Consider the following 15,646-nt stretch of genomic DNA (forward strand, 5'->3'; position numbering starts at 1 on the left):
TTCTTCATCTTCTTCATCCTCTTGTTTTTCGGATATGGAACTAAAGGTGTAACTTCTTCACCTTTCAATTGTTCTCCTTTTTCAATTCTCTTTTATTCATGCATGCCATCTTCTCGAGAACTACTAATTAATGGGGTTGGTGATTATGATTAGAGTCTATTTATATGTATTTTTTTAGCAAAAAAAGGAGGGGAAAAACTTGTTACTAGTACTAAATGTTATTTTCTTGAAAATATTTTACATTATGACAAGGTGCAATGTTTTTGGTAGATGAAAATGCCTAATTTTAAATGCTAAATCCACACCTGATTGGTTAAAAACATATCCCTTTCTACCGTGGTTGGTAAAACTATAAAATCCTTTTTATGGTTATATATAGAAATTCTGAACTACATTAAATTCATCTGCTATATCATTTATTATTAACCATAATTATATAAATTAAAGAAAAAAGATGCATACACTCACATTGTAAGACATTTTTACATTGTCACTATGTCATTCACCATACATATTTTATCATTGTTAACTTTTAAATAAGTAACATAAATGACTGGTGAATGATATATTGATTGTGTATAAATTTTTACATTGTCGATTCATATATATATTACCCTCTAAATTAAAAATATATACTGTAACCTCATCTGTAGCCACTTATTTTTTATGTCTATATGCCCCATAACATCTCTTTCTTCTTTAACATAAACCTTTTGAATTTCTTTGTTGTAGATATGCTGTTGTTACAGGAGGAAATAAGGGCATAGGCTTATCCACATGCAAGCTACTAGCCTCTAATGGGGTCACAGTGGTGCTAACAGCTAGAGACCATAAAAGGGGTCTTGAAGCTGTTGAAAAATTGAACGAACTTGGTCTCAAAGACCATGTGGTTTTTCATCACCTTGATGTAACAGATCCTGCTACTATTCCACCCCTTGTAGATTTCATCACAGCACAATTTGGAAAACTTGATATATTGGTAACAATATTAATATTCTCTAGCATTTTTTAGTTTTGGGTTTTCCACTCTTATGCTTAATTGTTGTTTCTTAAAATACAGAATAATGGGTACTGAGTATTTGAATATTAAGGTAAATAATGCAGGGATTAGTTCAATAGTGGTAGATGATGTTGCTTTAGCTGTTTCAGGTCTTGAGGTATGTTCTTTAATCCACTTACGTTTATTTTCCTTTGAAGGTTATCACAATTCACAAGTACCAATAGCATTTTGGATTCATTGATTGTCTTTGTACTTCAAGAGGTTTGCAATTTAGATCTAAAATGTAAAATTTTAACTTTCAAAATGATTATCTTCAAGAGGATTAAGAGATTACAATTTAAAATTTGACATAAAAATGTCACGTCAAGTAGGGTTCACTCAAGGGATGGGATGGGCATTAAGTAGTATTTAAATGTAGTATGAAAATGAAATATTTTCCTTTAAGAAAGGGATATATGTTACAAAATGACATATTATTAATTTATTAATAATATAATTTATAAGTAGCATATCTAGAAATCTTAATTGTAATAATATAACGACATATATAAATCTATATCATTAAAAATTAGAGTGTAATATCACGCACTTTTATATGTAATTTATATTTTGTAAGAGTTAAATGGTCTTTGTTCCTTAACATAAATTAGAAATTAATATATTTATAAAAAAAAAATATTTTAGATTATAAATTTATGTTTATATTGCCTCACATCATAATTTGTTTTGCTCTTACACTGTGGGCGTCCTCATTATATTTTTATACTTGATTATATATTTAAATATTTTATAATTATCAATACAATTAAAAATATTTATTGCATGAACAGTAAAATATGTATAAATTGTAAATTCATGAATATATTTTAATCACTAAGTTCATTACAGAACAATAATTGCAATAGATTATATATAATATTAAAAAAATAAAAATTATAATATATATTTGTAAAATAATAAATATTACATTAAACCACACACTTATAAGTTATAGCTCTATCCTAAATCAACTAAAAACAAGGAATTTAGACTTCAAAATTCAAATCTCGTTAAACCACACACTTATAATTTTATAATATAACTCAAAATATTTTTAATATCACAATTATTATCTAGTGTGAAAATATTTGTTTAGCTAAATAATTAAACTCAAAAAGTTTTTATTTAGATTTAATTGGTAAATTATCAAAGGGAGTTTGTTTGTAAAGATTAATCAAGAAGAAAAGTTTGTTAGATAATATGTTTCAGATTTTTCTCAATTCAATCCATCAAAAGGACTAATCATCATGTTTTTCTTGTTCTTTCTTTACAAAAAAGGTCCTCGTGGTTTTGATTGGATTAAAATATTAAAAGAAGATGACCAATTAGTTGAACCAATAACTACTTTGGACCTAAAGAAATATCCGAAGCACTTATTCCCCTTCTTTAACTCTCAGACTCTCCAAGAATTGTAATGTTTCTGCCACCGTGAGAGGCTTGAAGGTACATGCTATAAGTGTTTTAACTAATTTCATCAAGGTCAATATTTAATTGTTTTGTTCATTATGTTAACTCATGTGAGTAAATTTCTTGTTTCATAAGCAGAATATTTCTTTCCAAGCTCATATATTACAGTTGCAAATACCCTTAAATAATTTATCTATATATTACCCTTATACTTAATATCGTTTGCTCCTGATACCCTTATATACAGTGGCGCATGCCCTTGATTTTTCTTTTGTATATATTACCCTTATACTTGATATTGTTTGCCACCTGGTAATAAAAAATTGCACTCATGCCACTTATTTAATCATGTCTATAAAGATGATAAAACGGGTCGCCGACTTGTATTGCTCGTGCCCCAAATGTCCGTAAAAAGTTGAGTAGGCGCGGGCATGTCAAGATTGTCTTAACGGACAAAATTCAATGTCCTACTCATTTTAAAACAGGCTAACGGGCATGCATGCGACCCGCGTGCATTGTTGAATAATTAAAAATATATAAAAATTCATATAATAAATTAAGTAAAGTAGTCGTCGATAAAAAATTAACAAGATCTTTGATATTTTATATGAAGTTGAACAAATTACATTAGGGATTAAAAATCACATTACATCATAACTTACTTGAAATTTTCTTAATATTTTCCTTAAGTTATGCTCGCGGCCCGTCCGCGTTGCCCAATGGAAATGCCGGCGGGCTCGACGGACGAAACGGGAAAATAGGAAAAATTTGTATGTCCTACCCGCAAAAACTATGGGCTATAAGGGCACGCCAACGGACATTGCCCGTTTTGCCATCTATACGTGTATCTGGTTCTATGGAAATATGGCCTACAATAGGATCTCTAATGAAGTAATGAATGAAGGATAACAAGTATATTTAGATGTGTACAAATGTACAATAGTTGCATAGCCAAATAACTATTGGAGAGTTTATATGAATCCTATGAACTTAATTATAATCTCGTTATGAAGCCTAATTAATGATTATGAATTTTTTAATTTCTTAATGAAATGTAAAAAATGGGGGTAACATATATGAAGGCATATTTGATGAACTTTTTAAGAGTTTCATGGGAAAAGTAAAGAGGTTCTTGAATTGCATAAAGTAAAGAGAAATGAAATGACATGGTGTTGCACGCCAAATTTCGGTCGTGCGACGTTTCTTGAGTAGCCACTATATTTTATAGTAAAAATGTAGAAAACTCTTTTAGCTCAATCATATTGGGGCTTTGAATTTTTTATATCATTTTATAGCATAAAATATAGTAGCGACTCTAAGAATGTCGCCCAACCGATAATCGGGGTGTGACAGATGGCGATTGGGGATTTTTTTTAAGAGAGTCTAACTATAACCACTAAACTATATGACTGATTATACTTTTAATTATTTGGTTTTTTAAATTTCTTGCAAAAAGAAACAAATAGTAATTGTCTATTGTTATTAAATAATTTTATATTGTTTTGTATAACTTGTGCTATGTTGTGATAGGGTATGTTTTCCAAAAAGTATAGTACACAAGTTTTGGTATACACATATACCCTACATTCGAATATTGGTGATATATTTTTGGATAGCATAGACACTAACCTCGCTGGCCATGGCCTTAGTTATTTATGGTGTTGGTAATGTGGATCACTCATGTTGTTACCAAGTATTGTGAGTTAGCCGCTCGAGCTGGGCTCTTGTTTCTAACCCGACAATATTTGTGTTTCTCTTCTTTTAGAGAGTTACAATATGGGCACCTTATAGGGAGTATAGAGCTTGTTAAGGTATCCACTATATCTTAGAACTCTATCCTAGGATGTTGTTCCTTAGATATTCCAAAAACCCTTGTAGGTGTACCTATTATGAACCTTGAGAAACATATCATACCATATCATACCATATCAAGCACAAGTTGAGACTCTTGTCCTCCAAAATAAACAAAAAAACACATGTCGTTTAAAGACATAATGGTGTGAGATATTATCTTGCAATATTAGGCACTTTGTATTTATATAGTCACACTTGAGGGGAATTCCTATTCACCACAAAAGGGGATCATCATAAAAATAAATAACGCAATTCATCTTTGTCTTAAGTCATCCTGAACGATAGAAAAATTATATTAAAAAAAAGTTACAAGTTAAATCATAATGATGGCATAATTATCCCAAAATAGGGTCCACCGCTCTAAAAAATGTGATACATATGCATACACATGCATCCATTCATTTCATCCATGCATATATTAACTCAAAAAAAAATATCATTCACAATAATTTATTCATACATACATGCATTTAAAAAATATATTCTTCTACTTACTTACATATCCATTCATTCATGAATTTAAAAATACATCATTCATACATACATCACATATTCATTTATTTATGCATTCATAAAAAAGAATAAGTCATTCAAACGTTAGATTTCATGCATTCTAATTCACTATATCATTCATTACTATTGTTAATATCTACATTCATTATCATAAAAAACAAAAAAAACATGCATCACCTCATGTATCATAGTCTTCATGCATTCAAAGTCATATACATCATAAATTGTATTTTCTAAGAGTCTCATTCAAAGTCATATGTCTCATATTTTCATACACTCAATGTCATATACATCATAAATTTGCAATCTCACATCATTCATACATCCCAACATAAATCAAATACATAGTCATACACATTCATTGCATTATTTTGAATTATTGGTTACATTTCAATCAAAGTAAAAAGATAAAAATAATAAAAGAAAAACATTCACTTCATACACATCACGCATCATTCTTTCTACATGCATTTCATGATCCAATTGCGAAGGGGACTTAAAAGTTTGAGTTGATTTTAAGAATATTATTGTTGGACTCGATTGAAAGCAATCATAATTGAAGATGAAGAAATCTAATAAATATGGAGAATTCCTAGTTTGTGATTGAGACCACATGAGCTACATCACACAAGATAATGCATTGTCTCCAACCCCAGCTAAATTAGAGAGAAATTTGAAAAATTCTCCTCAATTGAGGATCCCAGTCAAGGTCAAATCATTCATGTTTTCTTAGTAAAGATTTATTTTCTAATGCATATCTTTTTAACGAGTATATACTAATACATTGGTTATACAAATTTCACCATCTCATACCTCACCCTATCAACCATATTAACCTCACTAACTATATTTACCCAGAAACACATAACAAAAGTAATCCCAAATAAAATTAATTCATGCATTAATATGAGATATTTGATCCAAAATAAAAATAAAATGGAGGATGACGCAACTATAAAACCCAAAATGATGGCATCTCGAGACAGTTTTTTCTGATGACACAGGGCATTCTTTTTTGTAATTCCCAAACACTAAGGAGATATCCCTAGTCACCCGATTTGAGTCTAGACATTTTGAAATAATATTTTTGGATAACCCTCAATATGTCAACAACTCGAGTAGGGTAGGTTTTCAACCATTTTTATTGACATTCAATTATTAAAGAAAAATACACTCTTTTAGAGTCTTCTTCTGACCAAAGGATAAGAAAATACAAAGAGTGTTTGTAGCTCAGAAACAAAAAACAAAACAAAACAAAAATTATACAAAAAATTCCGCTAAGAATGTTCAATAAATAACTTAGAAAAAAGTTAGGCAAAGAAAGTGCAATATAAATTAGCGCAAATAGAAACATTCATGGAAATATATTCGCCTGAATCATAAGTCATTCTTATTACAACCTCAAAGATTCTTTTAATTGTTGAATGTCATTTTAGAAAGTTTTGAAAAATAGGATAAGGAAGAAAGGTGAAAGGTTGGTATAAGAAATACATGTTTTGAGCATTATATCATTTTCTTAAAAACACTAGTCAAGCCACGATACAAACTTAAAAAGACATTGTTGAGGACCTATTTGCCTAAGATGCACGTTAAGACACAAAAATGTTGACTCCACTAAGCTCATAAAATTTTCATAAAAATATATCATCACTATTGGGTCCCACGGGGCTCTACCACTCACCTAAAGGGGGCGAATAGGTGATATGGTACACAATTATTGTCGCTCGATAAACAAAGAAGAAACACAAATTTACATATTGTTTAATCGATTAAAGATAGACTTAATCGATTAACTTGATCTGTTGTTAATAGATTAACTAACCAACTTAATTGATTATGTTGTTCTGTTATAGTTAAAATAGTTTTCTTTCGATCTTCCAAGATTACCAAGATTCAACCAAACTTACATGCATTTATTACACACAGTTAAGAAAAGTAAATGCACAATACAAAATATGTAATTATCAGAGAATTATATGCATGTCAAGTTAATTAAATCAAGTAATGCGAAAATGTAAAAAGATAAGGGAAAAGAAGAATGAAACTCGGCTTTTATCCTGGTTCGTTTACGGGCCCACTTGCAAACTACATCCAGGCCTCCCCTTCTGATCTTGGGAGATTTTTCTTCACTATGGAAATTCAATGTTCTAACAAACACAATTCCAATACAAGACACAAGACGCTCTTTTCTTGGATCTTAAACCACCACTTCGGTTTGACTACAAAATTCGCCTACTAGGATACCTCACTGTTCGTGACTCTAGCCCCAACCTAAGTATCGCTTATAACCAAGACCTCTTGCTTCTCGTGAAGACACTTACCTAACCGCAACTAGGGTTTTCCCAAACCTATTCTCCTTCTATGGTGACACGACACATCAAGAGAATGTGTCAATGTCTTAGTCTAACAATTTTCTTCAAGTTACATATGCACCTAAATGTGCAGATTTTACACTTTTCTTACAATCTAAAAACCCTTCTAAAATCTCACAATTATAGAATAAAAATGTGTTAGATGCAAGGTTTCTTTTTCACAAAGACATGATAAATAAGCTCATCGAATATCTTGCAAAGATTCACCCTTTTCTTTTCTCAAAAGAACACTTGGAAAATCTTTCTAAAAGATATGAAAGTTTGAGCTTAAGATTTCTTGAAAATGTGTAAAAACTCATTGTTTCGAAAATGTGTTCTAACCCTATATTTTTCTCAATAATTATTCTGAAGCAATGTGAAAAACTTGGGTTAAAATACTATTCTGGTTTTAACTGAAGTTAATCGATTATACTGAACCTTAATCCATTAACAGGTTTCTTGAAAATAACAGAAAACAGAATCAGCAACCACCTTAATTGATTAACTCGCCATTTAATCGATTAACATGTTCATCCCAAGGATTAATCGATTAACACGTCTGTTAATTGATTAAAGGTTTTATAAAACATATTTCAAATGATGAATGAACCTCCTATAAGATTTATAACCTAATGATGCATGTCTTTGGATGAAGTATGATTTAAAACACTTTTTTAAATGCATTCAAAACATATGTGTATGTATGTATGTATGTATGTATGTATGTATGTATGTATGTATGTATGTATGTATGTATGTATGTATGTATGTATGTATGTATGTATGTATGTATGTATGTATGTATGTATGTATGTATGTATGTATGTATGTATGTATGTATGTATGTACATATAAATCATGTATGTATGCAAGTAAGTCTCTTTTTAGATATGATTGATTTTAGCTTGTGAGACATTCATTGGGGTTCATCCTAGCCTAGACTCTTACTAAGCAAACAACTTAAGACCTAATAAAGATATAAAAATACTTAACCCCTAGATCTTGTTTTCAATGTTTTGCCTTGTATAATCTTGAGTCTTGACATTATAGTTGATACTTTGTTGTTTGTTGATTTGCTCATCCTCTCAAGCTTGTCCTTGAACATTAACCATGTTGTCGATCCTTTGTCTTTATCAATCTTTTGTCTCCATCAAACTATGTGTGTCTTTTGTCTTTATCAAAACATATGTGATGCATGCTTGCCTCTTTAATCTCTCATTCATGCATGTTTGCATCTTCAATCACGTATAACCTAAACACAAAATAAATAATATCATCACCACCATCACATCTACATAAGGTCATAAGTCATACCCAAATTAAATTTCATCATCACTACCACATCACCACTCTTAGCCTAAACATTTCTCAAGTTTGCATAATTATTGTTATAGTATTTCTTTTTAAAGAGTTATGCATGAAATAAGGAGTATAAAAAGAAAAAAAAGTCGAAGCCTCCCAAATTCTGGCATACATTGAGATGATTTGTGGACTAAGGATTTCTAGTCCAATCCCACCACAGTAATTTGAACATAATGATGTCTCTCACTATCTCACAATGGGTAGTTTTTCGGGTTGATCCCATTTCTTAATGGAAAGTTACAAGATACCCAAAATTGGGACAATTTTTGGATTGATCTCATTTTCTAGTGGATAGATACAAGAAACTCAAATCTAGGGCAATGGTGGAGTGGCTTTTCATGACTCTATAACTTGATTCAATCACAAAAAATCAAAATCCCTTAACCAATAAGAGGAAATATCATATGTTATCACCTTCAAGAACAACTCTAAGCTATAATAACTCAGAAAAGTCTTTTGCTTCCAACCAATTCAAGTCATCACAAATGATGTTGTTCACAAAAACAAAAAAAAAATCAATAAAAAAGAGCAAATAAATAAAGTGTTAGGTTGAAAACTCACATGGGCAACCTAGGAAAAATGAGAGTGGTTCTAAGTCGAAAAACTATAAAGGCAACTTATGATCATAATAAAATGAGAGAATTCTTGACAGGTACTCAGGTATCTACATAAGGTATTTATGGAAAATAAAATGAACACCCTTATAGTGAAGGCTCAATACTACTCATCCTCGGTCGCTCAAATTGGGGCAACCTTATGAGCAATAGCACTTGGATAAACACAAGAGTTCAAAATAGGCACACTTGGGCAATCTTGTTGTTACAAAAACATCATCATATTGGAAACAAGGGTCGCTTTAGTCAACAAGGGTCGCTTCAGTAGAATCCACACAAGTTGATGAATTTCAGTCAGAAAATAAACCATGAGTGCTACATTAGAGCATTTGCACATGTATCTTACTCCCATTCCATTACGTTCAAAAAACATATAGTACTCATATCATACATGACATATATCACCATTCCCATCAATGTATACTCACATTCATACATTAATCAATATAATACGAATATCAGCATGACCTTCATGCATCGCAGACCTCCGAACAATCATATCATTACAATTATATTTTAAAATCAAGCTTTTCCAGTCATGTACCTCGATGAGCATTTAAAAGCAAGATTTTTGGGTCTTGTACCTTAATGAGAATTTAAAACCAAGCTTTTCAGGTCCTATACCTCGATGAGCATTTACAAATGAAGCTTTCTGAATCATGTACCTCGATGAGCATTTATAAATTAAGATTGTCGGGTCCTATACCTCGATGAGCATTTAAAACTCAAGCTTTTAAGGTCCTGTACCTCGATGAGCATTTAAAAATCAAGCTTTACGGGTCTTGTACCTCGTCGAACATTTACAAATCAAGTTTTTCGAGTCTTGTACCTCGATAAGCAATTTACAATCAAGCTTTTCGGGTCCTGTACCTCGATGATCATTTAAAAACAAGCTTTTCGGGTCTTGTACCTCAATGAGCATTTACAAATCAAGCTTCTCAGGTCCTCTACGTTGATAAGAAATTACAAATCAAGCTTACAAGGTTTTGTATCTCGATGAACAATTTAAAATCAAGCTTTTCGAGTCTTATACCTCGATGAGCATTCAAAATCAAGCTTTCCAGATCTTGTACTTCGATGAGCATTGAAAATGATGCTTTTCGGGTCCTGTACCTCGATGAGCATTTACAAATCAAGCTTTATGGGTCATGTACCTCGATGGTTGATCATGGCAAACACGAGAACTACCTTAACAAATCCATGGTTCATCATGGCAAGCGTGGGAACTACCTCAACAAATCCTTGGTTCATCATGGAAAGCACGCGACTGCCTCAACAAATCCCTGGTTCATCATGGCAAGCGCGGCAACTGCCTCAACAAATCCCTAGTTCATCACGGAAAGCATGGGAACTGCCTCAACAAATCCATGGTTAAACATGGCAAGCGCGAGAACTGTCGCAACAAATTTATGGTTTATCATGGCAAGTGTGAGAATTGTCTCAACAAATCATTGGTTCATCATGGTAAGCGCAGGAACTACGTCAATAATTCCTTGTTTCATCATGGCAAGCGTAGGAACTGCCTCAACAAATCTCAGGTTCATCATGACAAGTGCGGGAATTGCCTTAACAAATATTTGGTTCATCATGGCAAGCGCAGGAACTGCCTCAACAAATCTCCAGTTCATCATGGCAAGCGCGAGAACTACCTCAACAAATTTTTGGTTCATCAGGGCAAGTGCGGGAACTGCCTCAACAAATCTCTGGTTCATCATGACAAGCGCAAGAACTGCCTAAACAAATCCATGCTTCATTATGGCAAGCGCGGGGACTACCTCAGCAAATCTCTAGTTCATCACGGTAAGCGCGAAAACTGGCTCAACAAATCCTAGTTCATCGCGGAAAGCATGGAAACTGCCTCAATAAATTTTTGGTTCATCATGGCAAGCGTGGGAACTGCCTCAACAAATCCTTGGATCATCATGGCAAGCGCGAGAACTGCCTCAACAAATCTTTCGTTCAACATGGCAAGCATGGGAACTGACTCAACAAATCCTAGTTCATCACGGTAAGTGTGGGAATTGCCTCAACAAATTCATGGTTCATCACGGCAAGCGCGGGAAGTGCCTCAACAAATTCCTAGTTCATCATGGCAAGTGCGAGAACTACCTCAACAAGTCCCTCGTTCATAACAGCAAGCACGGGAAGTGCCTCAATAAATTCATGGTTAATCACGGCAAGCACGAGAGTTACCTCAACATATCCCTGGTCCACCACAGTAGGCTCTGGAAATGTTTCACCAAATCCATGGTTTCCCCTTCATCCACGGTATGAATAGGTTGTTTTTTTCCTTATCAAAATTAGTGTTCTTTTCTTTACTAGTTAGTTATCATGATATCTTCTAGATCCTAGTTTGCTAGCTATCCGATAACCAACAAGAAAAGAAGGACAGTTGTAAACACCCAATTTTGTCTGGCTCAAAAAAGTGTTTCTTCAAAATTATTCTTGAAAACAAATTATTTAAAGATTTTTTGTCATCAAAATTTGATTACCAAATAAATTAAAGATTTAAAGATATGTAATTTGAATCAAATATATCAATTTGATTAGGCTACAAGAATTATCTTGATAAGAATTAAGTCTTTAAGGATTCAATAAAGAATTTACAGAGATTCCATCAAATCAAATTTATTGGGTTGCAATATGAATAAGGTAATGATTACAATTGTCTTTTTCCTTTTCCATCTCTTATTTTCATTTTTATTTAAATAAATAAAAAATAATAAAATGATTTTTAAGAAGGTTAGTAATCCTTTAATATTTCATAAAAAATAATATTAAAAATGGACATTAAGTATTTTTTTTTTTGATAATTATAAGATTTAACAATATCATTTTTACCTAATGCAATAATCTTAAACTTGTATGAAATCACTAAAATATTTTACCTAAAAAATGGGATTTCAAACAATTTTATTTTTTTGTGGTTTTACTACTCACTTGGGAGTATTGAATTAATTTTTGGATTTTAGAAATTTTATAAATCACAAGAAGTACTTTTCTATGTCTTGGAACCCAAAAAAATACTTAATTCAAAAAAATTTAATTTTAAAATAAATGCAAATTCGAATTTTATTAATAAAGGTTAGAGTTTGAGATTTTTTTGCATAATTATAAGTTGCCATATTTATTTTTGAAACATGTGTTGAAATTCATTAAACAAATAATATCCATATACACCATCTATTTCCTAAAATAACAAAAAGAAAAAATGCAGCATTATAAAAGAGATTTGATACAATAATAGAGGAGAAATCCTCTCCTTTTTCAGATTTAATTCTTAGCTAATATTTAGGAAAGAATTAATTTTTCATTGCTTCAAAATATGTATGTGTGACACTATAAATATTATATATTGCCTAATGAAAATAACAATTTCCACACAAAAAGAATCACTCAAAGAGCTCTGCATGTGAAAGCGAAAAGTGCCTAGAAGTAGCGGTCTAGTGTGAGCGAACACATGATATAGTTCGTATTCTCAATCTCTGAAGCTTCCTCGCTGTTCGTTCTGCATACCAGTCTGCATCTGTGTTGATTAGTCACCTCAAGCCAATCAAATCCCAAAACATTACACGATTTCAATACATCTCACCGCACCAGATTACCACTCCTCTGTGAACGCAGGATCCCCTACAGGCGGCTGAACCATTCCGTCTTGCGCCATCCTCGTCCAACGCGTGAAAATCTGCCACGTGGTCATACTCTACACCTTTGCAGCGTCGACCACTCCAGTTCCGACACCTCAACGAGCCTAATGAATTAATTTGCCTCTCTTTGCACTATATCCCTTCTCCCATGCAAGCTTCAACAATTAAATTCCTCTATTTTTTCTGTACTATTATCATAATGTGTGAACACTCATTATTGTCCGGCCCAGAAAAACCCAATTCATTTCCAAAAATAAGTGTTCCATTTCAAGAAAATCTAAATAAAGTCTAAAGTACTAAAAACATTTATTTGTTTGGGCCACCATAGGCCCACATATCATCTTCCAAAACAAAAAGAATAAAATAAAAATAAAAAATGTTTTCTTCTTTTGAATATTTATTAATTTTCGAATTTCAAAAAATAAAAAAAATAATAATAAAATAAAAAGATTTTCAAAAGATTTTAATTTCAAATTTGAATTCAAATTTCAGATTTGAAATTCAAATTCCATATTTGAAATCAATTTTTAAAATCTCATGGTTAATGGAAATCAAATCAAGTTGATTGGATTTTAAGAAAAGGGAATATTTGATTTATTAAAAATTAAAGAGGGTAGGCAAAATTTTAGGATTTTAGTGTAATATTTTTTTCCTATAAATAGTGGGTTAGGAAGAGGACACAGAAAGTATTATTGAAACCCTGCCAAAACATCCAAAAAACAAGCTCCCAAAACCTGCCAAACGTGTTCTGCGAAAAAAATAAAAAAATAAAAAATTTGCTGCGAGAATCAATTTTGTGTGGTGGGTTCATCGTTTATCCGTGCATCCTCGATCCCTAGCCGTTAGATCTGCATAGTTCCTCCATCCGTGAGTTGACCACAAAAAGCAGCCAATCGCGAGACGAAATACGTCTTGGTCTCACTGCACAACAATCTCTGCCCTGATTGGAAGAGGAAGAACAATTGTCGGTCTTTATCGACACTTTACATAATCCGTATTATGAACGCCTCATAGGAAGCGTGAAGACCAGCTTTAATTCTCTTATCAAAGTGGGGGAGAAGATAGAAGGAGGTATAAAGAACAGAAATATTTCCAATGAAGGTTCAAGCTCTAGTAAGATACCCACTTTCATGAAGAAAAAAGAGGTAGAAATCCCATCTCTAAGGGTTTTGGCAGAAGCAGGCCTGAATGAGTCAGAATGGGTTCAGGCTCGACACCATCAATCGAATTTGATAGATGGTCGAAGGCTAACTAAAATTTGCTATAGACAATTGTATGTTGAAGGCTTACTCAAAGAAGGTTCAGCCCCGCCAGTTCAAGGAAGGAGACTTGGTGCTGAAGAAGATCTTGTTGATCCAAAAAGACAGCCAAGGTAAATGTACTCCAAGCTACGAAGGCTCATATGTAGTCAAGAAAGCTTTTTCCAGTGGAGCCCTAATCCTAACTGACATGGATGGAGAAGATCTACATCTCACCATAAATTCAGATGCAATGAAGAAGTATTATTCGTGAAGGGTCCTCCTAAAAACAAGAAATTCGGAAGCCGGAGAATTGCCAAAAGTTGGGGCAAAATATTTTGAGACATCTACCAAGTAGCACCAATCTTCTTTGAAGGAATCAATATCAGAATCAAATACTGGGGCAGTTTTTTTTGCGAAAAAATCTATCTTATCAAACTGGGGCAGTTATTGAAATTAGTTGTAAGATCTGGGTTAGGGCTCCTTGCTACGCATGCAAGTCATTTTCCAATAAATGAAATGTTTTACGAAAAGATTGATCAAAGTTTTTAGTTCATCCTGATGCATCACTAAAACGAGGAAAAATGGGTCACAAGCACGAACCTTGGCAAAAGAGAGGCCCAAGTCTCTTAACAATTTTCAGCATATCTAGCATAATGGGGTGTTGCGGAAGCATAACATTATCTTTCAATAAATCATAAACAAACACACCCATATGACATCCGACTGGGATAACTGCATCCATACACAAGCATTGGCATTAATCTCATAAGTCCAACACTATGCAAACCATGCATTCAAACAAACCATGCATTCAAAAAAGCGTTTCTTAGCCAAAGTGCTCTAAAGCCATCTAAAGTTTCCTCTAGCGACCACATAAACCTGAGTTCTATGGCAGCATGGGTGCCTCAACAAATCCCTGACTCCTTATGGCAATACGAGTGCCTCAACAAATCCCTAAATTTTCTATGGCAGCATGGGTGCCTCAACAAATCCCTGACCTCTTATGGCAATACGGGTGCCTCAACAAATTCCTAAATTTTCTATGGCAGCATGGGTGCCTCAACAAATCCCTGACTCCTTATGGCAATACGGGTGCCTCAACAAATCCCTAAATTTTCTATGGCAGCATGGGTGCCTCAACAAATCCCTGACTCCTTATGGCAATACGGGTGCCTCAACAAATCCCTAAATTTTCTATGGCAGCATGGGTGCCTCAACAAATCCCTGACCTCTTATGGCAATACGGGTGCCTCAACAAATTCCTAAATTTTCTATGGCAGCATGGGTGCCTCAACAAATCCTGACAAAATAGCGTTCATTTCTTTACTGGTTACTTACCATGATACCCCTCAAACCCTGGTTTATTTGCCATCAGGTAAGCAACAAGTAAAGAGGGTCAGCTGTGAACACTCATTTTTGTCCGGCCCAGAAAAAACTCAATTCATTTCCAAAAATAAGTGTTCCATTTCAAGAAAATCCAAATAAAGTCTAAAGTACTAAAAACATTTTTTTGTTTGGGCCACCATAGGCCCACGTGTCATCTTCCAAACCAAAAAGAATAAAAATAAAAATAAAAAATGTTTTCTTCTTTTGAATATTTATTAATTTTCGAATTTCA

The 15,646-nt window shown here is 32.9% G+C and overlaps 2 protein-coding genes across 2 annotated transcripts in view; both read left to right on the forward strand.

The window, feature by feature from the left end:
* Positions 1-15,646, forward strand: part of LOC109361379 ((+)-neomenthol dehydrogenase-like) — a 38,284-nt gene that overhangs the window by 14,943 nt on the left and 7,695 nt on the right. The gene's annotated exons all lie outside the window — the stretch shown is intronic.
* Positions 704-15,646, forward strand: part of LOC109361380 ((+)-neomenthol dehydrogenase-like) — a gene marked incomplete at its 5' end in the record, with an annotated part of 22,571 nt that continues 7,628 nt past the window's right edge. Inside the window, one exon of the mRNA XM_019606880.1 lies at positions 704-979. Coding sequence (XP_019462425.1) covers positions 704-979 — 276 coding nt within the window. The remainder of the gene's footprint in view (positions 980-15,646) is intronic.

Source organism: Lupinus angustifolius, chromosome LG11 (genome assembly GCF_001865875.1).
Source record: "Lupinus angustifolius cultivar Tanjil chromosome LG11, LupAngTanjil_v1.0, whole genome shotgun sequence".
Taxonomy (NCBI): Eukaryota; Viridiplantae; Streptophyta; class Magnoliopsida; order Fabales; family Fabaceae; genus Lupinus; species Lupinus angustifolius.